This window comes from Prinia subflava, chromosome 10, assembly GCF_021018805.1.
Source record: "Prinia subflava isolate CZ2003 ecotype Zambia chromosome 10, Cam_Psub_1.2, whole genome shotgun sequence".
Lineage (NCBI taxonomy): Eukaryota > Metazoa > Chordata > Aves > Passeriformes > Cisticolidae > Prinia > Prinia subflava.
In genome coordinates this window covers 477,430-501,763 of record NC_086256.1, presented here as the reverse complement: position 1 = coordinate 501,763, position 24,334 = coordinate 477,430, and the positions used below count along the sequence as shown (strand labels likewise).

The window sequence follows — 24,334 nt, the reverse complement described above, 5'->3', positions numbered from 1 at the left end:
AGAGGTTTCCTCAGCCACAGAGAGCTGTTCCCATTCAAAGGGAGCTGGAGCAGGCGCTGACAGCCACCCTGCAATGCCAGGGGGGAAATTAAACCCCACTCTGCTTTTCCCATGGATCCTGTTCACTCCAGGAGAGGAGGAATTTGATTTCCAAACGCCTCAGACAGGGTGGTGTGAGATTCTCTGGAAACCCCACCGGGAGCTGCCCCTGACACCCTGACCCACAGAGCAGCTAAAACAGGGCACAAACCTCGGGATTGCAATCACACGGGACAGGGGATGGGAGGGCAGGGCTGGATGGGATCCTGGGCAGGAATTGTTCCCTGGCAGGGTGGGCAGGCCCTGGCACAGGGTGCCCAGAGCAGCTGTGGCTGCCCCTGGATCCCTGGCAGTGCCCAAGGCCAGGCTGGACACTGGGGCTGGAGCAGCCTGGGACAGGGGAGGTGTCCCTGCCAGGGCAGGGGTGGCACTGGGTGAGCTTCAAGGACCCTCCCAGCCCAAACCATCCTGGGATTCTGTAACACTAACAGAATCTGTTACACTAACAAATAATGTAACAAATATAACAAATAACAGATCTGTCTCTCTCCAGATTCACAAACATCTCTGAGGGCTCTCAGCCACAGCCCAGGCGTTTCTGTGCAGACACTGCAGTTCAAAACGCAGGCAGGTCCAAATGCTGGTATTAAAAACACATTATACGAAAATAAATGAGCGTGTGGGTGGAGAATTTGGGATGCCAGCCCCCCGAGCTCAGCGCACATCCATCTCAGCCTGCAGCCTGTCCCACGCTGGCAGCAGAGCCTGCATTTCATATTTTACACTAATTCTCCTTCGAAACCACCGGAATTGCACTGGCTGCGTTGACAGCGGTGGGGCTTTATTAAAAGCTGCCTCAAAGTCTTGCTCTTCATATTTATTCTCTGCCTGTTGCTCACACAAGCAATCAGCAGGCTGGGCGAGAGCTTTGGGAGTGTTTATGGGCACGCCAGCAGCGCCCACCTTAAATAAAAACGCACTTACTTCAGATTGCTGGGATTGCCTGGGAGATTGATGCAGGGAAGTGGGAGCTCGATGTACAGAGCCTGCTTCTGGGCTTAGATGAGAAGAGTCAGATGAATCTATTCTCTAATTCTGACAGAAGTCAAAACTCCCACTTGTGTTACCAAACTTCACTCTCATTTGTGGGAAGGAAATGGAAAATTCAGGTGGTGAGGAAAACACAGACACGGTTCAGAGCCAGTCTCAGTGCTGGCAGTTTTTTCTATACAGACAACATTCATGGACTAAAAATGACACCTGAAGAGTCCAAAGAAACAAAAATAAAGATTTAAGGCATGGCTACTCTGCAATATTGACTAATTTATCACTGAAATAGCACAAATTTGTCACTCAGACAACTCTTAGAAAGAGAAAAGGTGTCTGCCTTCCTCTGCAACCAGCCCTGGAGTAAACCAGAGTAAACCCAAATTGTGCAGGGCACAGAGAGGAGAGTCGGGGGGAGGCAGGGCTGGGACAGCCACAGCTCGAGGGCTTTGAAATGAGCCCCAAAGGAGGGAAGGTCGCTCACAGCACAGGCTCCCTCCCTGTCTGGTTCTCCTGATAATGCACTGGATGAGTGAAACCGCAGCAGGAAAAGGTGAGAGCGACCTCAGAGCTGTTTGCCCATTCAGGATCAGACCAGGAGGAAGCACTCTGGAAAGCTGGACCAGCTCTCTGAAGCCTTCCAGGACTGAACTTCCAGGCTCCTGAATAATTTATTGCTGTGTTTTGGCCGTGGGTACAAAACAAGTTTTCCTTCCTGCTCTTGACACGATTCACATTTCCCTGACAGTGGCTGGGAGCAGCAGATCCTGCCTCTGCTGGCCCCAGCTGGAGCTCTGCCCCTGCCCATGGCAAGGTCTGGCCCTTCCCAGCAAGGCTGCAGCTCTTTATCCTCCTGAGGATATTTATTTTCCTGAGGAAGGCAGGACCGAGCTCTGGATCCTGCTGGGTCCTGTCCAGCTCAGGGGCTGGGATGGTTCCTGACTCCAGGTTTGGCAGTTTTGTTGTATCCTGCCCGTTCATGAGGTAGATCCAGCTCCTGGATCCTGGGCATTCCCAGATGACAAGGGGGAGGGAAAAAATTCATTTTCCTTTTGCTTTAAGGACTGAAAGCCCTTGGATTTCTAATCTGAGGAACAAAGAATTCCACTGCTTACAAAATCTGATGGCAGAGTCCTGTGCCCTTGGATTTCTGAGGCACCAAGATTCCACCATTGCAGACTTCAGAAAGGGAGAAGACTTTGATTATGGAACACCGATTTTAAATCACTGTGAGAGAAATTAATTAGTTCATGAACACCAAGACATTGAAGTGTATTTGATTTACAGCAAGAGAACCATTTAAGACCAGTAAGAGATGAGCCCTCCGATGGTTCTGTGACCTTCTCAAATTTCAGTTACCCAATGGGAAAGCCAAGGTTCGTTACTAAACAAAATACAAATGTTGTAAAAGCAAAAGCACAGCAAGCATTCCACCCTTTGGAAGGCAAAGCCCAGAGGCCCCGGCTTCTCCAGCCTCCACCTGATTAAAAACCCCGGCAGCCTTGGGAGCCTGGTGAGCAGAGCCCAGTCCAATCCAGCCCGGCCCGGCCCGGCCCAGCCCAGTCCAGTCCAGTCCAGTCCAGCCCAGTCCAGTCCAGTCCAGTCCAGTCCAGTCCAGTCCAGTCCAGCCCAGCCCAGCCCAGTCCAGCCCTCCTGCCTGAGGCCCCCTCAGCCTCCCCAGCCTCCTCCCTTCCCTGGGCTGGGGGGGGATTTCTGCAGCAGCACCTCCGTGTCCCTCTGTGCCTGCCCCGTCCTGGGGAGCAGGGACAGCTCCAAAGGGCTGGAAATTCCCTTTCCTACCCTGCTGGGAGTGCCCCCGCTCCTGACACGAGCGCTCTCACCTTTCCTTCCAACAACTTCCAGGGAAGAGACTTTTTCAAATGACTTCTTCTACCCCTAAGTGGATTTCTCATGCTGTGAGGAGGCCCAGGTGTCTCCCAGAACTTTTATCATCAAGGCTGGGAAATTATTTTCCAATTCACTAACCAGCAAAATAACTCAGTTACTCAGAATCCTTGGAGGAGCAACCTCAAACAGCAAGAGAAGCTTTCAAAAGAGGCAAGAGAAGACAAATTGCACAGGGATGCTTTGAAGATGTATTACATTTAGTGTGGCTTTAATTACTCACACCCATCATCTCTTTTAATCAAGGGTCAGTGCTTTATTTGTCAAGAATAGTGATTTAAATCATTTTCAATGCAAGATGCAATAATTACACTTTCTGCTAATGAGTCCTTGTGCAGATTATTTGTCTTTGCATCTAACGAGGAAGCTTCACTTTCCTGTTCAGATGCTGCAAACCCCAGCCAGGCTGCTGGAGCAGGAGGGCTGCCAGCAGCTCCCCTGGCACAAGGACACCCCAGGACGGCCCCAGGACAGCCCAGGACATCCCAGGACAGCCTCAAGACAGCCCAGGACGGCCCCAGGACACCCCAGGACACCCCAGGACAGCCCCAGGAGAGCCCAGGACAGCCCCAGGACACCCCAGGACAGCCCAGGACATCCCAGGACAGCCTCAAGACAGCCCAGGACAGCCCCAGGACACCCCAGGACAGCCCAGGACATCCCAGGACAGCCCCAGGACACCCCAGGACAGCCCCAGGACACCCCAGGACAGCCCCAGGACACCCCAGGACAGCCCCAAGACACCCCAGGACAGCCCAGGACAGCCTCAAGACAGCCCAGGACAGCCCCAGGACACCCCAGGACAGCCCAGGACAGCCCCATGTCCCAGTGCACCCAGAGCTGCAGTGGATCTGGCTCCAGGGCGTTTCCCAGAGCTGTCTGGAGCACACCACGATTTCCCCTCAGCGTTCAGAGCCCGTTACCCTGAGGAGCACCGAGGAATCTCCATGTGCCACTCAAAGCTCGGCCCCCGAATAAACAGAAAATCCAACAAGGGTGAGCAGAGTTCTCTGTTCTGGCCACCGTGCCCTGGGTGATGCTTGGCTTTTACCCTCCCTGGAAATGGGCACGGAGAGCAGAGACTCCTCCCCACCCTTCCGAGGGGGGAGCAGAGGAGCCCAGGAGTGTCTGAACCAAGGCAGAGGCAGGAGCAGAGCGGGGATGCAGGTGAACCCTGCAGTCACAGCCATTCTCCCGGGGATGCAGCTTTACCCTGCACACACAGCCATTCTCCCAGGGATGCAGGTTAACCCTGCACACACAGCCATTCTCCCGGGGGTGCAGGTTAACCCTGCACACACAGCCATTCTCCCAGGGATGCAGGTTAACCCTGCACACACAGCCATTCTCCCAGGGATGCAGGTTAACCCTGCACACACAGCCATTCTCCCGGAGATGCAGCTTTACCCTGCACACACAGCCATTCTCCCGGGGATGCAGCTTTACCCTGCACACACAGCCATTCTCCCGGGGAGCCGGGGGTGCAGGTTAACCCTGCACACACAGCCATTCTCCGGGGGAGCCGGGGGTGCAGGTTAACCCTCAGTCACAGCCATTCTCCCGGGGATGCAGTTTTACCCTGCAGTCACAGCCGTTCTCCCGGGGGGAATGAGGACACCGCCTGTGCCCGTTCTGAGGCGCTGCTGCCTGACCGAGGGCAGCCTGTGACCCAACACGGCCAAAATCCCGGGACCAGCAGGAGGAGCAGAGAGAAGATCCCACATTCACCCGTGCAGAGGCAGCGGCAGCACCTGCAGTGGGGCTGTGCCCAGCTCCCCTTCACACGGGTGGGGCAGTGTTAATATTTCCCCATCTCCACAGGAAAGCAGCTGCTCCAGACCTCCCCCAGGGCTTCTCACCCTCCTCACACCCTCCTGTCCCGGGCTCGGGAGGCTCTGCTGCACACATTTCTATGGGAGATATTTTATTTAATGAGATAAAGTGCTTAAAGTCAGCTGATTTTGTCTGAGCAGCAAGCTGCAATTTGTACATTGAAAATAATCATTAAAAGTGTATTTTTATCCCCCTCCATGTCCCCACACACATCTCTGGATATCTCATTCCCAGCCAGAAGAAAACACATTTGAATGTGTTGCAAAATCACAAATTTCCGTGCAGTGAGCCAGCCTGACAGCACAAACAACACAAAGGCAATTTTGTGTACTCTGCACACAAGATCCAGTTTCTACATCTCACGCTGTAGAGGCAAACACCAGAAATATTCATTTCTACCACCCCAAGCTGTTGCCATTTTTCACTCCCTGAGGCCCTTGCCCGCACCCAGTGCACACCCAGACCCCCTCACAGGTCACCAGGGTTTGCTGTAACCTGTAAATCCGGAGCTGGAACAGAGGAGTTATTTTAGCAGCACATTTCTCCATAAAAGTGTCTAGTAAAACCCACATAGATTTATTACTTCTGCTTTCCATATGTAATAAAAATGTGAAATATTGCACTGTTTCTCATCTCCACATGTTTGGATGATCACTCAGGACCCATCTTGGTGCCACAGGTGCTTCCTGCTCCTCTCAGCACCCCTGGGGTTGGAAAAGCCCCTCCAGACCAGGGAGTCTCAGCTGTGCCCCATCCCCACCCTGTCCCCAGAGCCCTCAGTGCCACCTCCAGCCCTGCCCTGGGCACCTCCAGGGATGGGCACCCCAAACCTCCCTGGGCAGTGCCAGTCCCTGAGCTCCCTTTCCATGGGGAAATTCCTGCTGCTGCCCACCCTGAGCCTCCCCTGGCCCAGCCTGAGGCCGTTCCCTCTCCTCCTGTCCCTGTTCCTGGAGCAGATCCCAAATCCCCCCGGCTGTCCCCTCCTGTCAGGAGCTGTGCAGAGCGATCCAATCCTTGCTGGAACCAGTGTGAATTCCCCAGCGCCCCCTCGCCCTCCCGTGAACACCGACAATAAAACTTCGTGCGTGCAAGTTCCTCTGCATTGTTGGAGGACTTGTCTCGCATCTCATTAGGAGCTTCCCTTCATCCTGCAACTTTAATTAGCAGCTCCAGTGTGGGATTTACCTACGAATGCCATGGGTGAGGAGTGCGAGCTAATGAATTATTCAAAGTAAATTAAGAGACCGAGGGAGCTCTCCTCCCGCCTCACACTAATGCACAGTTCATTAGCAGGATCCTCACCTGTGACAGGCGCAGGAACCTCGCGGGCTGAGCTCCTGCGCTCACCTGAAATGGGCTCTGCCTCTGTCCGTGGCAATGTCAAAGCCCGGCTTTACTCGGAGAGGTTTCATTAACAGTGACAGTCAGGAAATTGGATCCCCCAGGCGTGGGATACCTTCATTAACCCTGGGCAGGCAGATTCCCATGGGAACACCCCCGGGAGCCTGGCAGGACCCACACGGGTCTGTCACCCACCCCAGAGCCCCGGGCATTGTCTGAAACCTGAAAACTTTCAGCAACCGAGAAAATATGGAGAAAGCTCATCCAGCTCCAGCACCTCGCACCGTCCCGGGCTGCTCCAAGCCCACCCAGCCTGGCCTCGGGCACTGCCAGGGGTGCAGGGGCAGCTCCAGCTGCTCTGGGCTGCTTGAGCCATCAAGGCAGTTCATTGCATGAACTGTACTCATTTTGGATGTTCCTGCTTGCAGTGCCTGCTGTATGAACTCCGGGGTACTCAGAACTTCGGGAAGTTGGAGCCGATGGATGCCCTGGGCACGGGCTGCATGCCCGACGTGTGAGCCAGCGACCCTGCTCGGGCACGGCTCCCCAAGGACAGCCCGCTGCTCTCGGGATATCGACCTTCTCCTCTCCTCTCCTCTCCTCTCCTCTCCTCTCCTCTCCTCTCCTCTCCTCTCCTCTCCTCTCCTCTCCTCTCCTCTCCTCTCCTCTCCTCTCCTCTCCTCTCCTCTCCTCTCCTCTCCTCTCCTCTCCTCTCCTCTCCTCTCCTCTCCTCTCCTCTCCTCTCCTCTCCTCTCCTCTCCTCTCCTCTCCTCTCCTCGCTAATTACCACCGGCGCAGTCCCCTGCAATTAGCAGGGCCCCGCCCCGCTGCCGGCTCCTCGGGAGGGGGACAGGGACATCGCCACGAGCACAGGGACATCGCCACGAGCACAGGGACATCACCACGAGCACAGGGCATCGCTCTGCTGCTGCTGACAGAAACCACTGCTCCCCCAAAGTCCCAGCTTCGGCAATCCGCGGGTAAAACTGACTCTTGAACTGGACTGGTCACTCACAGGTAAAACTGACTCTTGAATTGGACTGGTCACTCACAGGTAGAGCTGGGCTTGAGCAGAGCTCTGCACCCCCCTGGCCTGGGAAAAAGGAATTTCTCCCCTGCCTCTGTCCAAGAAACCCTTCCTGGCCTGGGAAAAAGGAATTTCTCCCCTGCCTCTGTCCAAGAAGCCCTTCCTGCCCTCACTCGAGGCACCTCTGCAGAGCCCAGCAGCCTCGAGAGAGGAGGAGCCCTGCGTGCCTTTGAGAGCTGATCTCGGCAGGTGATTGCCTCTAACCCCCTCTCTCCACAGTTCGGTTGGAATTGTTCAGTTTCAGCTTTTAGTCATTAGTTTGCATTATGGGTTTTCTGCAAGGATTGGATTTTTGGAGTTTTCTGACATTAAAACATTCTCAGCACAATGAGGGTGCCTAACGCCGTTCTGCCAAACCAATTAGCCAGAGCTCCTGAAGCTTCTCCCTGTAAACAGTTTTTATTTCCCATACAATATTTCCTCCCTCCTCAGCCCCTTTCTGCTCTGCCAGCAGCTTTGGGAAAGCAGGTCCCAGCACGTTTCCATGGCAGCAGAGCTTTGGATTCTCCCCGTGCCCAGCTGTGCACACCTCTGGATCCTGGCCCCGGGGGCTTTGCCTGGGCTCGAGCTAGGGCCCAACAAAGTCTGGTTTTAAATGGACCCAGCTCGTTGGGATGAACCTTTGAGCAGCCTCCTCTCAGCTGTCTCCTGCTCAGGAGGAATTTCCACACGGAAAGGGGGTTTGGGGTCCCCATCCCCGGGGGTGCCCAAGGAAGGATCCTTTACTGGCACTGGCAGAAACGAGACAGGAGGGATTTTATTTCCTTTTAAGGGAAGGCTTGAGCTCCTTGGTAGGTGTCCACAAGGGCAAGGCAGCAGATAAAGGGAACATTTCAGTTTGCAAATCTGAAATAGAAAAACATCTCTGTGCCATCCTCATGGAGACAGCAAGGAAGTGCCCAACAGCAGAGAGAGGAAATGAGGGAGTAACCAAGGGCATCCAGAAGGATCCAGAACCTGCCTGCAGGGCAGAAGGGTGGAATAATGGGAATCTTCAAAACGGAACAAAAAAATTGAAAAAAAAGATGAGCTTTACCTAAAAAATGCGTTCACAGCCACATTCATGAAACCATCCTTTGAGAACAGATGGTCGATAACCTAAATAATTTTCAGTTTAGGCTCCAGTTTTGAAAGAAATCTGAAATATTCTGTTTCTGTACAAGCCTTGCCCTGGAAGGAGGAGCTGATGAGATCAGTGTGGAAATCAGTTCCAGAGGCTCCTGCCTGGACCCTTTTCTGCAGCGCTTGGCACCGACGTGAGGGGAGCAGAGCTGTGGCCCCTTTCTGTGACACATCCACTGCAAGAGGGACCTGCCACGGCTCCACCTGAGCCTCCTTCTCCTGAAAATGTCACTTCCCGGGGAAATGGAGCCCTGGGGAGGATGCACCCTTCAGTGCTGCCTTTTGGGTCCCTCACACTTGGAACAGACACAGCAATGTGGGGCCACGTTTGAGCCCAGGCTCTGCTGAATCAAAGATGAACATTAAACCACCTAAATCTTCACTTCCTTCTGCATCACACCACCAGATCCAACAGATCTTCATGTGGAGCAAAGGCTTTTGTTATTTATAACCCCTTTCAGGCCATTTTTCAGTATGGATCTGAACTTACACCAACGAAGATGATAAAATTACCTGCCTTCTTAAATAATCAAACCAGGCTAGTAATGTAAAATTAATGGCATGGAATGAAAATGTTGGGCAGTTTCAAAATAAATTAAGTGTGGAAGCAGGTTACGTTTAATCAAGCTGTCATGCAAATTAGCAGCCTCGCTCGGCGAGGACTATTTAAAGATCTTCTTAGCTGGTGAAAATGTTTTTGGAACCGCTACAGGAACAGCCTCCGTTTTGTTGAGGCACAGGAATGTTAAAAAGCTCCCCCAGAACAGGGTCAGAGTGTGGATCCCACAGAGAGGGAAGCGCCACCCCAGGGGCAGCCTGAGCCAATATTCCCAGAAAACCCGGGAGTCTGGGATGCTGCACACAGCTGCCAGAACAAAACACACAACCCGAAACAAAACAAAAGGAAAAAGTGAAAGCAAACAATGCTACGAAAAATACCAAACCAAAACAAAACCAACCCAAACAAACAAAACAATTATCTAAACACAGAATTCTTACAGGGAGGAATTCACAGACTCCCAGACTGGTTCAGCTTGGCAGGGACTCTAAAGCTCCTCTCCTTCTGAACCCCTGCCAGGGCAGGGGCACCTCCCCCTGCCCCAGGCTGCCCCCAGCCCTGGGCACTGCCCCCAGCCACAGCTGCCCTGGGAATTCCAGCCCAGCCCCTCCCCATGCCCCCAGGGAGGGATTTCTCTTCCACACCCAAACTCTTTCCCAGCAGAGCTGCCTTGGGTCTGGTAATTTATCTGCTTTTCCCTGAATTTATGAGATCTGAATTGTATCTGAATGTTATGAATTTATGAATAATGTGTTTCCTCCCTAAATCTGGGGGTGATGACTCTGTGGTTTGGCCCCGGTGACGAGTCCCTGGTGCTGTCTCCAGGTGCTGGCTGCAAAATGCCCCATGCCTGGGAAGGAGGGAAGAGCTTCCTGCAAGGCTCCTATATGGAGCACAGCAGTTCCACGGGGACATTCCCAGTTCCACGGGGACATTCCCAGTCCCCCGGGGCCGTTCCCAGTGCCCTGCAGGCTTGGCTGAGCTCCAGCACAGCTCGGTGCTGACATAGCCCATGGCAGCACAGGGCCCGGGGCTCTCTGAACACAGATCCTGTGCTGGGGAGCTCGGCCACCTGCACCCCTGTCCCTGTGCCCCTGTCCCTGTGCCCCATCCCCAGCCCTGTCTCTGTGCCCCTGTCCCTGTGCCCCTGTCCCTGTGCCCTGTCCCTGTGCCCCTGTCCTGTCCCCCTGTCCTGTCCCTGTGTCCCCAGCCCTGTCCCTGTGCCCCTGTCCCTGTCCCCCTGTCCCTGTGCCCCATCCCCATCCCCAGCCCTGTCCCTGTGCCCCTGTCCCTGTGCCCTGTCCTCTGTCCCCAGCCCTGTCCCTGTGCCCCTGTCCTTGTCCCTGTGCCCCTGTCCCTCTGTCCTGTCCCTGTGTCCCCAGCCCTGTCCCTGTCCCCCTGTCCCTGTGCCCCTGTCCTTGTCCCTGTGCCCCTGTCCCTCTGTCCTGTCCCTGTGTCCCCAGCCCTGTCCCTGTGTCCCCCTCCCCCAGCAGGGCTGCAGGGAGCTCTCCCTGCCCCAGGCCAGGCTCCTCCGGGAGCTCAGCCCGGCCCTGAGCGCTGCCGTGTGCTGGGACCCCACCCCGGGGCTGCTGCAGCCCCCCTGCCCCGGGCTGCGCTGCCTCCTGCCCTCCTTGGGATCAGCCCGGCAAAGGGAACAGCACAGGAGGTGATTTCCTGTAACCAAATTTATTTTTAATCCCAGTGAGATGGTTCTGGGCTGACTGCCTTGAAAATCTTGATTTCTGTGAATTTCATCCACTTTTTTGATTCTGTGGCTTTTCGTGTTTTATGCACATCCAAATCCATTTTCCTTTTACAAGATTAGCTGAGCCAGGGCTCAGAAGGAATATTGTTTATATTGTTTTGAGGTATTAATGCAAGTAAAGAAGTGGAGTAGGTTAAGGATGACTCAGTGCATTTCTTTGTCTGTGTGGGTTGAGGAGGTTGTGACAGGGCAGAGGCAGGCCAGGAGCCAAGAACCCAGAGCTGGCTGTGGGAGGGGGATGCTCAGGGGCTGTCCCTGGAGCCGAAAAGGTGTTTGGGCTCAGTAAATCACAGTTTGGATCCAGCACCCCACTAGAGCAGCTCAGGGTGAATATCCTGGGGTGGTGCTGGGAGCTGTGGGTGCAGAAACCAAACCCACACAAACGAGGCAAAGCTGGAGGAGCTCACTGAACCCGAGTGTGTGTGAAATCCAGAGAATCAGGGACCGGCTCCTCCTTGAGTTGAAGGATTTCTGCTGAATCCAGCCCCAGCCTGCCTCCCTTCAGCCCCAAGGCTGCTGCAGGGCTCGGGCTGTGCTGGGATCCCCCTGCCCACCCTGGGCCTGCCCACCCCGCACAGCACTGCCCTCCCCTCACCCGGGACAGCCAAACTGCCCCTGCTCAGCCCCAGCCCCTCTCCCAGCCCGCTGCAAGAGGCACTCACATTCTCACATTCTCACATTTTCACACTCTCACATTTTCACACTCTCACTTTCTCACATTCTCGCTCCCGGGCTCAGCCCAGCGTGTCCCCCAGCCTGGGGCCGCCCCCAGCTGCAGTCCCCCCAGATGACCTCATTATCCACATTTCATGTGTGGTTTCTGTTCAGTGCTTGCACCTTCACACTACCAGAAATGTAACACGCAGGGGGTTTATGCAGGTTTTAAAAAAATCACAAACTAAATACCATAATTAAATTAATTTGAAACCAATTTCTGACCATGTGCAGTGACCATGTGACTCTATACAAAAAAAAAAAAAAAAAAAAAAAAAAAAAAAAAAGGAAATAAAAAGAGCTGTGACAAAAGCTATATTTTGTTCTCTCTTTCCCTGCTCTTTAATAGTCTCTGAATGAAAAGTCTAGTACAATTTTCTAGTCCACTTGTTCCAGCCAGGGGGAAAACTGCTCGTTATAATTAGGCCACTTTCATAACAGGTTTCCTGGCGCCCCTCCTCCCGTGGATGTGGCCAAGGCTCTGCACCTGGGAGCTGCTGCTCTCTCCCCTCAGCACCATCACTGCCCCTCCCCGGCTTCCCTCCCTCCCCTCCCCTGTCCACAGCCACGGACAGAACGGAGTCTGCAGAGAACCTGCAGGGAAGAACCTCTCACGAGAGATTTGGGTTGGAAAGAGCCCCGAGCACCCAACCACCACCTTGCCGAGCCCAGTGCAGCCATGAACCAGGACTTCACTGTCCACCTCACCCACCCCTCTCTGGAAGCCCCCCTGAGCCGTGTGAGCCCAGCTCAGGGCAGAGGAAGGACACCTGGCCAGGCTGGGCCAGTGCCACAGACACAGGAGATGCCAGGGCACCAGGAATCTCAGTGGAGACCCAGGGGATGGCCCATGGACACCAGGGATCTCAATGGAGATCCAGGAGATCCCTTTGGGATCAGGGACAGCCCTAGACCTGCCCCATTCCCTTTGGGATCAGGGCCAGCCCCAGCCCTGCCCCATTCCCACTGGGATCAGGGCCAGCCCCTGGAGTGCCCCATTCCCGGGGCTGTGCCCAGCTGCCCTCCCTGCCCTGCCTCAGGTGAGGGTTGCAGCTGCCCAGCAGAGCCCATGGGATCACTGTGGGTCCCCAGAGCTCCCCAGAGGAGCAGCAGCCCCGTTCCAGCCCCACTGTCCAACCCCGTGGGCTGCCTGGCCCGGGGGAGCAGCGCCCCAAACCCCGGGACCCTCCCCTGGGACATCAGCTGCACTCAGCGCTCACACACCGAGACAGGGAGAGTCATTAAGTCTCTGTTTTCTCCTCAGCAGAACAGCCCTTTGGAACAAATCCCAGTTTTTATCCCTTACTGACTCCTTGTTTTGTTAGCTTCTCTGCAGAACAGCTGAAACATTCACCATCATTTAAAATGATAAATTATTTTAATTTGCGCTGAATTTATTTATTATTGCCGCACAGACAAGAAGCAAGTGCCATAATGTGCTTGTTTAATAATTGGCAGGGATTGGGAAGGGAAATTCTTGTGCAAACAACAACTTCATTTACTGGGGGTGTGCACAGGAGCCTGCACATCCCACGGACACGCTTCAGGATGAAACTCCACGGAGCTGAAGGGTTTATGGCCCCAAACTGCACCAGAACATAAAGAGTATGGAAGTCGAGAAATGGACCTTGTGACATCATAAAGGAAAGAAGGGAACTTTTATATTTGTGACACTGCACAGACAGCAGTGCCTGTGCTCACTGCCAGCAGCAGCAGGCACTGGGGGCACTGGGATTCACAGAGTGTCCCAAAATTCCAATTGCTGCATGAACTCATTGCCCACCCGCTCTCCTCCCGCTGCAGAACTTCCTTGCCAAGAGCTCAGTTCTCAGTGACACAAATGACACGGGTGGATGTCTGACAGACGTGCCACAGCTTTCCCAGGACACCATCACTCCCAGCTGTAAAGGATGGCTCTCCTTGGAAAAGAAGGCCAAACTGGTAAATCCCAGTCTCCAAAAGTCACAGGCCCCTCGGTAATTTAAATATTAATTAGGCACCCACATCCTCCTGAGGAGCTGCTCAGTTTTGGATGCAAAGTTTGCAGCTGGGTGTTCTCAGGACCGCTGCCCTGGCAATCCATGGATTGCACAGCTCAGGAGGCACAGCCAGGGAGCCCCAGGACAAATCCACGGTGATGGCCACAACGATGGAGTTTTGTTTGGAGCCCCTGAGCGAGGGAGGTGAAGCAGGGGCTGGTCCCAGGCAGGTTTTGTCTGGCCAGGCCCACCCTGACCCACGACAAGGCTCTGCTGGGAATGGGGAAGGGCAGTGTGGAAATGGGAATGTTTGACAGCCAGAGGAGCTGCAGGGAATGGGGAAGGGCAGTATGGAAATGGGAATGTTTGACAGCCAGAGGAGCAGCAGGGAATGGGGAAGGGCAGTGTGGAAATGGGAATGTTTGACAGCCACAGGGGCTGCAGGGATGGGTTTGGCTGCTGCTCCCAGCTCCTGCCAGAGCAGGGCTCACCCCACAGCTTTAGAAAACCCACACTGGGTGGGCATCTCCCCCGAACCACCAACTCTCCCTGGGGCAGAGCCACCAAGCAGAACAAGGAGACTGCCCTGAGTTCCCAGCTGGCAAAGTCGAGTTCAGTGGGCAAGGAGAGATCCCGGAAATTCCAGGGAGTCACACAGAACCCTGAGGCAGCAGCCAGAATGCAGGGCACAGCAGGGCCTGGCACTGCCCCAGGGCACTGCAGGCACTGTGGGGCACAGGACACCCTGCCTGCATGGGGACACAGGGACACTCTGGGGCACAGGGTCACCCTGGCTGCATGGGGACACAGGGACACTCTGGGGCACAGGGTCACCCTGCCTGCATGGGGACACAGGGTCACACTCCCCACATTTGGGGCAGAGGAGCTCCCAGGAGCTGCTCCTCCCATTCCTCAGACAGGAACCTTTTCCACAAGCAGCAGTGCTTAGGAAGGGAAGAGGTTGGGAAAATCCAAGAGCAGGCAGCAAACAAGGCGGGTCATTTCGGATCAGCTCCTTCCCATGTGCCCAAACCTTTGCAGAGCAGCAAAGCCCAGCCTGGGCAGTGCTGGGCTGAGGCACAGCCCCCTCAGCCTCCCCAGGCTGAGCCTGGGTGCCCACGGCAGGGGACAGTGCCACTGCCCAGTGCCACTGCCCAGGACATGGGCCCAGAACTCTCCGAGGTGAAGAAAAGCAACCAGGCTGCACACGAAGCATTTCCAGTCCAGCAAACAAGCCCAAGAGCCCCAAAGCTCCTGATCTGTGACCAAACCAAGGCGTTTTCCTGTGATCACCCTCAGGGGAGCACGGCTGCCCCAGCCCCAGCAGCTCTGAGTCAAACACGCGGGGCTGGCCGGGGCTCCAGCGCTGTGACCAGGCAGGACACGGAGCCCTGCTGGACACGGGGCCCTGCTGGACACGGGGCCCTGCTGGACACCGAGCCCTGCTGGACACAGAGCCCTGCTGGACACACACCGAGCCCTGCTGGACACGGAGCCCTGCTGGACACGGGGCCCTGCTGGACACGGGGCCCTGCTGGACACGGGGCCCTGCTGGACACGGGGCCCTGCTGGACACCGAGCCCTGCTGGACATGGAGCCCTGCTGGACACACACGGAGCCCTGCTGGACACCGAGCCCTGTGGGACACAGAGCCCTGCTGGACACAGAGCCCTCTGCTCCTCCCTTCGGCCCAGCCCCAGCTTTAACTCTGCATGAAGAGCCCACAGTATTGCACCGAGCACGTTCCCTGAACTCCTCTACAACCACACACTGCCAAAATGATCTCCTGCTTTTGTAAAAGCCACGGCAGCTCCTAAAGCCCAATTTGCTGCACTGACACAACGTAAAGGTACTACAAAGGTACTACAAAGGTACTATCAAGGTACTCCCACTTAGATTTGTTTTCATTACCCGGGAGCTTTGAGGAAAGCAAAGGCACGATGAAACCCTCTATGTGCTAGAAGAACCCTTTTGATCATCCTCAGCCCCGCACACTCCGATCTCCAGGGGGGCTGCAGGCGCTGCTACCGTGTCCCCCCTCCCCGGGCTGTGCAAAGGAGAGCCCCAGGCACACCCCGGAGCAGCCCCAGCAGGGAAAAGGGAATTCCTGCTTTTCCCAGGGCACAGGAATGCCTCCCACTGCCATCCTGAGCTGGGCTGCCCCCTGTCCCCCCCACAGCCCCTAACACACCCCGGGAATGGGAGCAGCCAGGTGGGGGTGGCCCCTGTTCCCCCTGAGCACCCAGGCCTGCTCCCGGGCCAGGGAGGGGGGTGGCACAGGGGGGTGACACGGGGTGGGGGGGGTGGCACAGAGGGTGGCACCGGCTGCCCCTGCCAAGGTCTCTGCATTTGTCACCTCTCCCAAAGCACTCCTCTCCCCAAGTGCCACCTGTGCTGTCAGGAGATGGATGTGCTGGAGCACGGGGTGATCCCTCCCCCAAGGGGATCTTGCTGAGGGTCAGGACATGCCCGGCTCTGGAAACACAGCCTGGTTCCTGAATTTCTACCACTCTGCACAGCAGCAATTTATTCTTTTAATAAAACCATGCTTTCAGAACTTGCTCTCTCCTTCCTCGTGTATTCTCATAAAATCTTAACCGGCTGCCTGGGAAGAATACAGAAAGGATGCAGGATGGAATTCAGCTACTGAAAATCAACTGCTTCCCAAAATTATTCTGCCATGCCATGCAAAACAACTGTTACTGACAGAATTTCTTATAACTTCAACAAACAAACAGCGCTGGGACTGCGGGGATCCATCACCCACTGAAACCAAACACGGGGACCAGGCTTCAATCAGTGAGGCTGCAGAAACAGCTCAGCACAGACACAGCTCCTGGCTAGGGAGGGATCTCTTTAAACCCCCCTGCTGAGGAGTTCCTGCACCAAAACTGGTGCCCAGTGCATCCCGGGCAAAGCTTCTCCCCCATCTGTCCCTCGGGAAGGGACACATGGGCACGGTGACTGCTGGTGTTGGGGGTGCTGGCCTGGGCACCTGGGGACAGTCCCAGCACCCCTGTGCCACCTGGGCACCACAGGACAATCCCCCACACTCCTGTGCCACCTGAGGACCAGGGGACAATCCCCCACTCCTGTGTCACCAGGGGACAGTCCCAGCGCCCCTGTGCCACCTGGGGACCACAGGACAATCCCCCACACTCCTGTGCCACCTGAGGACCAGGGGACAATCCCCCACTCCTGTGTCACCAGGGGACAGTCCCAGCGCCCCTGTGCCACCTGGGGACCACAGGACAATCCCCCACACCCCTGTGCCACTTGGGCAGCAGCAAAGCAGCATCCTGCCCTGCCATGGGCCTGGCACGAGGGGAGGGGAAGGGCACCCACCCCCACACACACACCGGGGGTCCCGGGGTGAGGGGCGGGTGTGGCTGAGCAGCAGCACCGGGAGTGCTCTGGGAGTGCTGGGACGGGAGGGAACAACGCTCAGGTGCTCCCCTGCAGCACACACAGGGTCCCGATGCTCAGGTGCTCCCCTGCAGCACACACAGGGTCCCGATGCTCAGGTGCTCCCCTGCAGCACACACAGGGTCCCGATGCTCAGGTGCTCCCCTGCAGCACACACAGGGTCCCGATGCTCAGGTGCTCCCCTGCAGCACACACAGGGTCCCGATGCTCAGGTGCTCCCCTGCAGCACACACAGAGTCCCGTGTGTCTGATCCGAACCAGACTGATGACACTGATACAGGAATTAACAGGTAAAACAAGGGAGCCGCCGCTTGTTTTACTTTGTGTGAGCACACAGAGACTTGTCCTGGGAAACCTCAGCGGCCCACGAGCCTCCACTCCTCCTCTTCAGGTGAGACAACGACACCTCGGTGTGAGAGCTGGGACCTGGCTCACGCCGGCCCTGCACTCATCGGGGGGCTCTGTCCTTCTCCCCTGGCACACCAGCACAAAACAAGGCTCGGGACTGAGGGTTTGAGCTCATTCCAGGTGCAGCCCATCAATCCCCTCTGCTGTGACCCTCAGGGCACAGGCAGAGGTGCCCAGCGGCAGCCAGAGCCCGGCCAGGGCACCCCCGGGCCCGGCTCCAGCCCAGCCCCGGCCCAGAAACCCCCCGAGCTCCCTGCAGCCCGGGAAATGCTGACTCAAAGCGGCGGCAGTGCCGCCCAGGCTCCGGCGGGGACTGGAACCGGGAGCGGCTGCGGTGCTGCCCTCGCTCCCCCGGGCCGGGATTCTGGAGCCCTCGCTGGCACAGAGGCTGAGCCCGGAGCAGGGAGGGGGAATCCACACGGGGAGCCCCGGCCGTCCTGCCGGGAGGGGCCAGGAGCTACAGCAGGGCTGGGCTCAGAGCCCCCTGAGCCGGGGGAACAAACTCCTCCTTCAGCACCCGAACGGCTTCGCCCCCTCGCTGGAGTCTGCACTTAAACAAAGCCCATTTCCAGCACCTCCAATACCCACAGCAATTACTTTAGTGCTTATTAGACATATTTACAGTACAAGTGCAGCAGGGACAGCCTCAGAGGAGCAGGGGTGATGGGCAGTGAGAGGCTCGGACAAGGAGCCTGGGGCTGCTGCTCACTCTGTGATCCTGCACTTCCCCTTTCCAGGTACCAGCTGCAAACAGAATAACCCGGGGGTTAAAGCAGCCCTGCCGAGGGCTCGGGAAATGAAAGGAGCTGATCAGAGGGCACGAGGAGTGAGACCCAGGTGCAGCTCACAACATTCCAGCGTCCCACGGCTCCACACCGGGGCCGGGCAGCGCTGCCAGCGCCTCCTGGAGCAGCCTCTCCTCCCAAAGCACACCCTGGCCCTCCCAGGGAGGCTCCCAGCCCAGAGCCCCCGTTCGGTCTGTGTAACCCACCCAGCTGCACCGGCCCCAGCTCCGGACACAGCTGAGGCCTGTGCTCCAGCCGAACCCCACGGGGCTGCCTTGGGAGCAGTCACACCGATCTTTAATGAGGTCGTTTTGGACGTATTTGGGTACTAATAGTGCTTAAGAGTGGCTGGGTATGTCTTAACAGCCTGCGAACCCATCAAGTAATTTCTCTGCAACAGCACAAATAAACCACTTTTTAATTATGGTTTCCTTTGGTTCTCCATTTGTGCCACAGAGAGCACGAGGACCTGAGCACGTCTCAAAATACAGAGGATAATTGAGGTACACATAAAAACCACTTGTCAGCTGCCCTACATAGACATCTACTGTATTTTCAGGAGCTACTACAACAGCAGCAGCCTAAAAACGCTTCCAGAGCCCTCCCGAAATGCCTCGTGCAGCATTTTACAGCACTGCTGGATCATTAAAAACGCTTCTGGATAAAACACATCGTAACCTGGAGATCCCCGTGACAGCCCAACAAGAAATAACGCAGCCAGAGACCCCATAGCTGGGAACTGCTGCTAATTAAACCAGAGATTTCAGCCAGGAGCTTCAACCGGATTCCAGGGGAGGAGAAAATGGGGTTTGAGCTGTGGTAGGATCGAGGCAGAAGTACAACACAGGGGTAAAAGTTAGAGTGGGGGCCGGGGGAGTGATGAAATCAGGGCAGAGGATTGTGAACACGAACCAGAACGAAAGGCTCGAGTGGATTGTGGCGCCTGAGCGCTGGCAAACAGATTTTGCTCCAGTCAAAGCCGAGGAGATCCGGGAGCACAGGGTCCATTAGGAGAGGCAGGAACGGAGCCACGGGAAGCACAAAATCTCCCGGGGCACGGAGCCAGCGTTCCGATCGTTGGGAAATACAGAACCATGTATCAAAATAAATGGCACCCATGGTAATGCTCCGGCAGGGTTTCACCGTCCTCCCCCTGCCACAGCCCCGCGCCGCTTGCTCTGCAGAGCCCCCGCAAGCCAAAACTGCATCATTTCACCCCAACAGCCCATTTCCGAACTTCTAGCAACAGCCGGGGCTTCTTAAATGGGGTGGAAAAGGGCAAAGCGCGGAACAGACCCGGCCTGGGAGCCGGCGAGCGGCCCGGGGCTGCAGGGCTGCGGGTGCCGGGTGGCGCTGGGGACAGGGTCCCGCATCACCGGGGCAGCCCCGGGCCGAGCGCAGCATCCCCGCCAGGGCTTCGCCGGAGCCTCGGGCAGCTCGGGGATGCCGCAGCGGCGGCCGCGCTCCGTCCTCGCCTCCCTCCCTCCCTCCCGCGACCGCCTCCTACCTCAGCACGGCCGTGTCCCCTTTCCTGACCACCAGATTGTCCACGGCGGAGCCCGGGAAGTCTCCTCCCGGCGCGGCGAATCTCCCGGAGGGAAGGAACCAGCACAGGCCGAGGAAAACGATCGCCAGCCACTGGTGGGAGCCCCCGGCGCCCCGCACCAGCGGCACCATCTCCGCTCCGCGCCGGCCCCGGCGGCGAAGAGCGAGCGAGCGCTGCGGCTCCCGGGAGCGGCGGCCGCGGCTGTGCGGGCGGGGGGCGGCGGAGCGCGGCTGCTCCCGGGCGGCCCCGCAGCATCCAGCGCGGAGGGCAGCGCTCGGCTCTGCCGTGCCCGCTCGGCGCCGCCGTGCCCGGAGCTGCGCCCGGCGCTGCGCGGCTCCGCGGCGGGCGGTCCCCGCTGCCAGCCCGTTGCCACGCAGCCGTCGCCCTGGCAACCGGCCCGGCGGCGGAGGATGCTCGGCCCTCTTGCGCCGCCCTCCCGCCCCGCCTTCCCCGGCCCGGCCCCCCCGCCCGCGGCACCCCCAGACCCCCGCCCGCTCCCCGCACCGAGCGCGGAACCAGAACCGAGCGCGGTGCCAGGAGGCGGCGAGAGGCTGCGGCGGCAGCGCCGGGAACGGCACCGGCAGCTCCAGCCAGGGGCCCTGGGAGCTGCTGGAGGCTCCAGACCTTTCTGGAACGCAGGGCTGCCCACTCCGGTACTTCCATTTCCTAACATTCTACCTAGAAAAGGAGACTCTGGGCTAGAGACCTTCACCGGCGAGCAAATGAACCACTGACAGGCTATTTCCCCAAATTCTGCCAGGAAAGACAGAGACCTTCGCCACGGAGAAAGAAAAATCACCAACAGATGATTTCCTAAAATTACCCCAAGGCACTCAGAGATCTCAGCAAGGAGCTCAAACCCACTGATCTGTTACTTCCCAGAATTCTGCCAGGGCATCTGGAGACCTTTGCCAAAGACCTAAAATCCACTGAAAGATTCTTCCAGGATATTTAAAGGCCTTCACCAAGGAGCAGAAATCCATTGACAGATTATTTCCCAAAATTCTACCAGGACAGCCAGAGACCTTCACACCAAGGATGAGCCACCAGCGTTTCTCCCCGAGGTTCCAGCAGGGCATCTGGAGATGATGATCTGCCTGACAGACTCCACCAGGGCACCAAGAGCCTTCCACCAAGGAACACAAACCCACTGACAGATTATTTCCCAAATTTCCACTGGGACACCTAAAGACCTTCAAAAAAAGCCAGGAATCCCCTGACAGCCGAACTCCCTGCAGACAGCCGGGAATGAGCAGCCTCCTTCCCCCGGGGCCTTCTCCAACACACACAAACCCCTGCCTGAGCCAAACACACGAGCGGGGAGCGCTGTTTGCTGCCTCTGTTTACCCGGGCTGCCCCTGCCAGGTTAAACATTCCGGGCTGAACATTCCGGGATGAACCCTTCCCGGGATGAACATTTCCTGGGATGAACATTTCCCAGGATGAACATTCCAGGATGAACCCTTCCCGGGATGAACCCTTCCCAGGCTGAACCCTTCCCAGGTGCAGCATTCAGCAGCAGCCCCTCGGCTGCACCTCGCCCGGCTCAATTCCCGGCTGGAGTTCCTCTCCTCTGGTTCCAGAGAAGTTGCATAAGGGATCAGGAATTGCAGGAGAGCCCCACCGGGGCTGCCCCGAACGCTCCCAGGCACATGTGGCGCACACAATGTCCCGATTGTCCCTCCCGCAGCGCCCCGCCCGTGCCGCTGTCCCTGTGGCATCTCCCTTCCATCCCCGCCGGGCCCCGCGCCCCCGCCCCTGCCCACGGCTTGCATCATAGCCATTTGGGAGTGCAGCGTTCCAATTAAAGCCCCGCGATAATCAGGAGGCCTCTGCCGCTCTCTCTTTCAGTAAAGGCAGATCCTGGTTCCTGGAAGCTTCTCCCTTCATTACCACATCCCATTAGACCTTCCCAGCTGCCAGAAGAAATTCGAGTGTACACAAAAGGGAATTCTTCCCCTTCTCCCGCGGCACACGACGCTGCAGCGTTTCCGTGGTAGGGAAGGAGAGGGGAGGGCAGGGCTGGGTTCCCCGGGGTGGCAGCAGTGCCCGGAGCTGCCCTTCAGCACAAGGGCACAGTGACACAGCCCCGCAGTGCCCAGCGCTCGGAACGAGCTGCTCACAGGCACGGGCTGGGCATGAGGTGTCCGGAATGTGGTTAGGAACGATTCCGTGCAATGGGGAGCGGGACACAGGACACTGGGTGCTCTCAGCGGCACCAGCTGTTGGTGGAGGTGGAGCTGTCCCAGCACCGCACACTCAGAGATGCACAGACAGCTCCCCCAGGGCCCCTCCACGCCCGGGAGCTTCTCCAGGAACAACCAGACATGTCCCACACCACACAGCTGGAGCTGGAAGGGTCCTGAAGGACCCACCCTGAGGGATGTGGCCTCAAGGACCCAGACACGGGCTGGGACAAGAGGAGGGGACCAGCAAAACCCTCACACCCGTTCCTCGAGGCGTTCTGCTCCTCCTCCCACTGTGGGATGGACCCAACCCGGGAAATTGCATTTACATAACAACTCTTGAACAAAAGGAGAGCTCTGACCCATCGGGGTGGGCTCGGTCTCGCAGAGCTGCAGTCCAGAGGAAACAGTTCCTCCACTGGCAGACCTGCAAAGCTGGAACAGCTCCCCAGAGACGGCCAAACGCAATCACCTCTGGGGCAGAGCACTCACTCTGTGCTCCTCAGAGCTCCTCCACGCTCTGGGGGAACAGCCCTGGGCAGCCCCTGCAAACTCCCCCTAGAGCAGGACCTGCACGGGGTTTGGGGCTTGGACGTGACAAATTTCACACTGTGAGGGCCCTTGGGGTGTTGTGGCACACCCAGGGCCCAGATCATCCAGAGAGAGTCAGGATGGAACAGTCCAGACCCAGCTTCAGGGACAGCTCTGTAACCTTCAATGAGTCCAGTGATCCTTGTGCTTGACCTTAACAAACAATCAAATAATTTGCTTCTCTTTGAATGAGCAGGACAAAGGGCATGTCCCCAGCACCATTTATTCACGTTGCAAAAGATCCTATAAATCTCAATCAACAATAGCAAAGATGAGGCTTTTTATTTTGTTTTGTTCATTTTTAGACTGGTATCTTGCCTTTCCTGCATTTGCAGATCAGTGGGAAAATGGGCAGGTCGGGGCAAGAGCAGTTGTGCCAATCCGGGCTGGTCTGGAGGATGAACTCTTCCACCTGGGTCTGCCCCACCTCCTCCCTAAGCCCAGGAAGAATTTCAGGGGAAAAAAAGAACAAAAGAGGGAAAATCTCACACCAGATGTGTGCACACATGGAAGAAGTATTTCAGAGAATGCCTGAGGTGGGAAAAGCCCTCCCAGCCCATGGAGTCCAGCCTGGGCCCAAGGCACTGCAGGTGTCCCAGCAGTGCCAGCACAGGGGGACAGTCCCCGGGCTGGCAGGTGAACCCTGGAGGGCACGCAGGAACCTTCCCCACCAGGCACCTCCAGCTCCCTCTGACTGCACTCGGCTGTTCCAGCACCAGGCCCCTCTAACCCAGCCCCTCTAGCACCATATGATAATTCCCTGTAATTCAGCTGCATGTTTTTGTTTAGAACCATTTGAAAAGCTAAATTTAGTTGTTGTTTGCAAGTATTCGTTCAACAGTTTGCACAAATACTCAAGACTGATTCCCAGACTTCACACTTGGCTTTTTGCTTCCTTTCCTTCTGTGTGTTTAACTCCCCTGCACCCGTTCCCTCCCGCCGGCGACGCAAGGCGGGACTGGTGACTGAGATAAGCCCGGGAGGGTCGGTGCCTTTGGTCCTGCCCCAGAGCCAGCATTCCCCACGGGAACACACCACAGGCCTGGAGACAGCGTGTCCCTGGGCTGGCACCTGCTGTGGGCAGAGCACTGCTCACACAGCCCTTCCAGGGGGCAGGACAGAGCGCTGGGACAGTGTCCACCCCCCAGGACAGTGTCCACCCCGTCAGGGGACAGCACAGAGTGCTGGGACAGTGTCCACCCTGCCAGGACACAGTCTCCACCCTGCCAGGACACAGTCTCCACCCCACCAGGGGACAGCACAGAGCTCTGGGACAGTGTCCATCCTGCCAGGATATAATGCCCATCTCACCAGGACACAGTGTCCATCCCACCTGGGTCCAGCACAGAGCACTGGTACAGTGTCCATCCCACCAGGACACCATGTCCACCCTGCCAGGACAATGTCCACCCCACCAGGACACCGTGTCCACCCTGCCAGGATCCAGCAGCTGCCCCTGGATCCCTGGCAGTGTCCCAGGCTGGACACTTGGAGCAGCCTGGGACAGTGGGAGGTGTCCCTGCCAGGGGAGGGGTGGCACTGGGTGGGCTCTGAGGTCCCTCCCAGCACAGATGAGGTGACAGGACAAGGAGGGGACACAGCAACACCACCAACAAAAAAAATCCAAAAACCCACCCACACGACACTGAATTTTAAGAGTTGTGGCTTATGTCCAAATTCACAGAAACTTTGGAAGGTTTAAATAGTTCCACAATGACTTAGGAACAGTAGAATCTTAGAGGAAATCAAGAAAGTGCTCCCAGAGGTAAAAGTTTTCCAGTATTATTTTAATATCTTTGTGGAAGACAAAAAGGTAATAATTCCAATTAGCCTAGGAATTCTCAGGTAATAATCTCTAATACAGCTGCATTTTGTTTTTTCTCCTGTAGCAAAAATACCACAGAAATGAGGACAGCACTTCCCTCCTGTGCTGCAGCACAAACCCTTCCAAGGAGCACCCGGCCATTGCTCAGCGTCCTTCAAAAGAGTCCCAAGCTGCCT

At 56.8% G+C, this 24,334-nt stretch overlaps 1 protein-coding gene across 2 annotated transcripts in view; it reads right to left on the bottom strand.

The window, feature by feature from the left end:
* The window catches only part of NEGR1 (neuronal growth regulator 1), a 159,893-nt gene extending 139,944 nt beyond the window's left edge, over positions 1–19,949 (bottom strand). For both annotated transcript variants that reach the window (XM_063406842.1, XM_063406841.1), the window contains exon 1: positions 19,518–19,949. In XM_063406842.1, coding sequence (XP_063262912.1) covers positions 19,518–19,687 — 170 coding nt within the window. In that variant the 5' untranslated portion in view covers positions 19,688–19,949. The remainder of the gene's footprint in view (positions 1–19,517) is intronic.
* Positions 19,950–24,334: the final 4,385 nt, after the last annotated feature.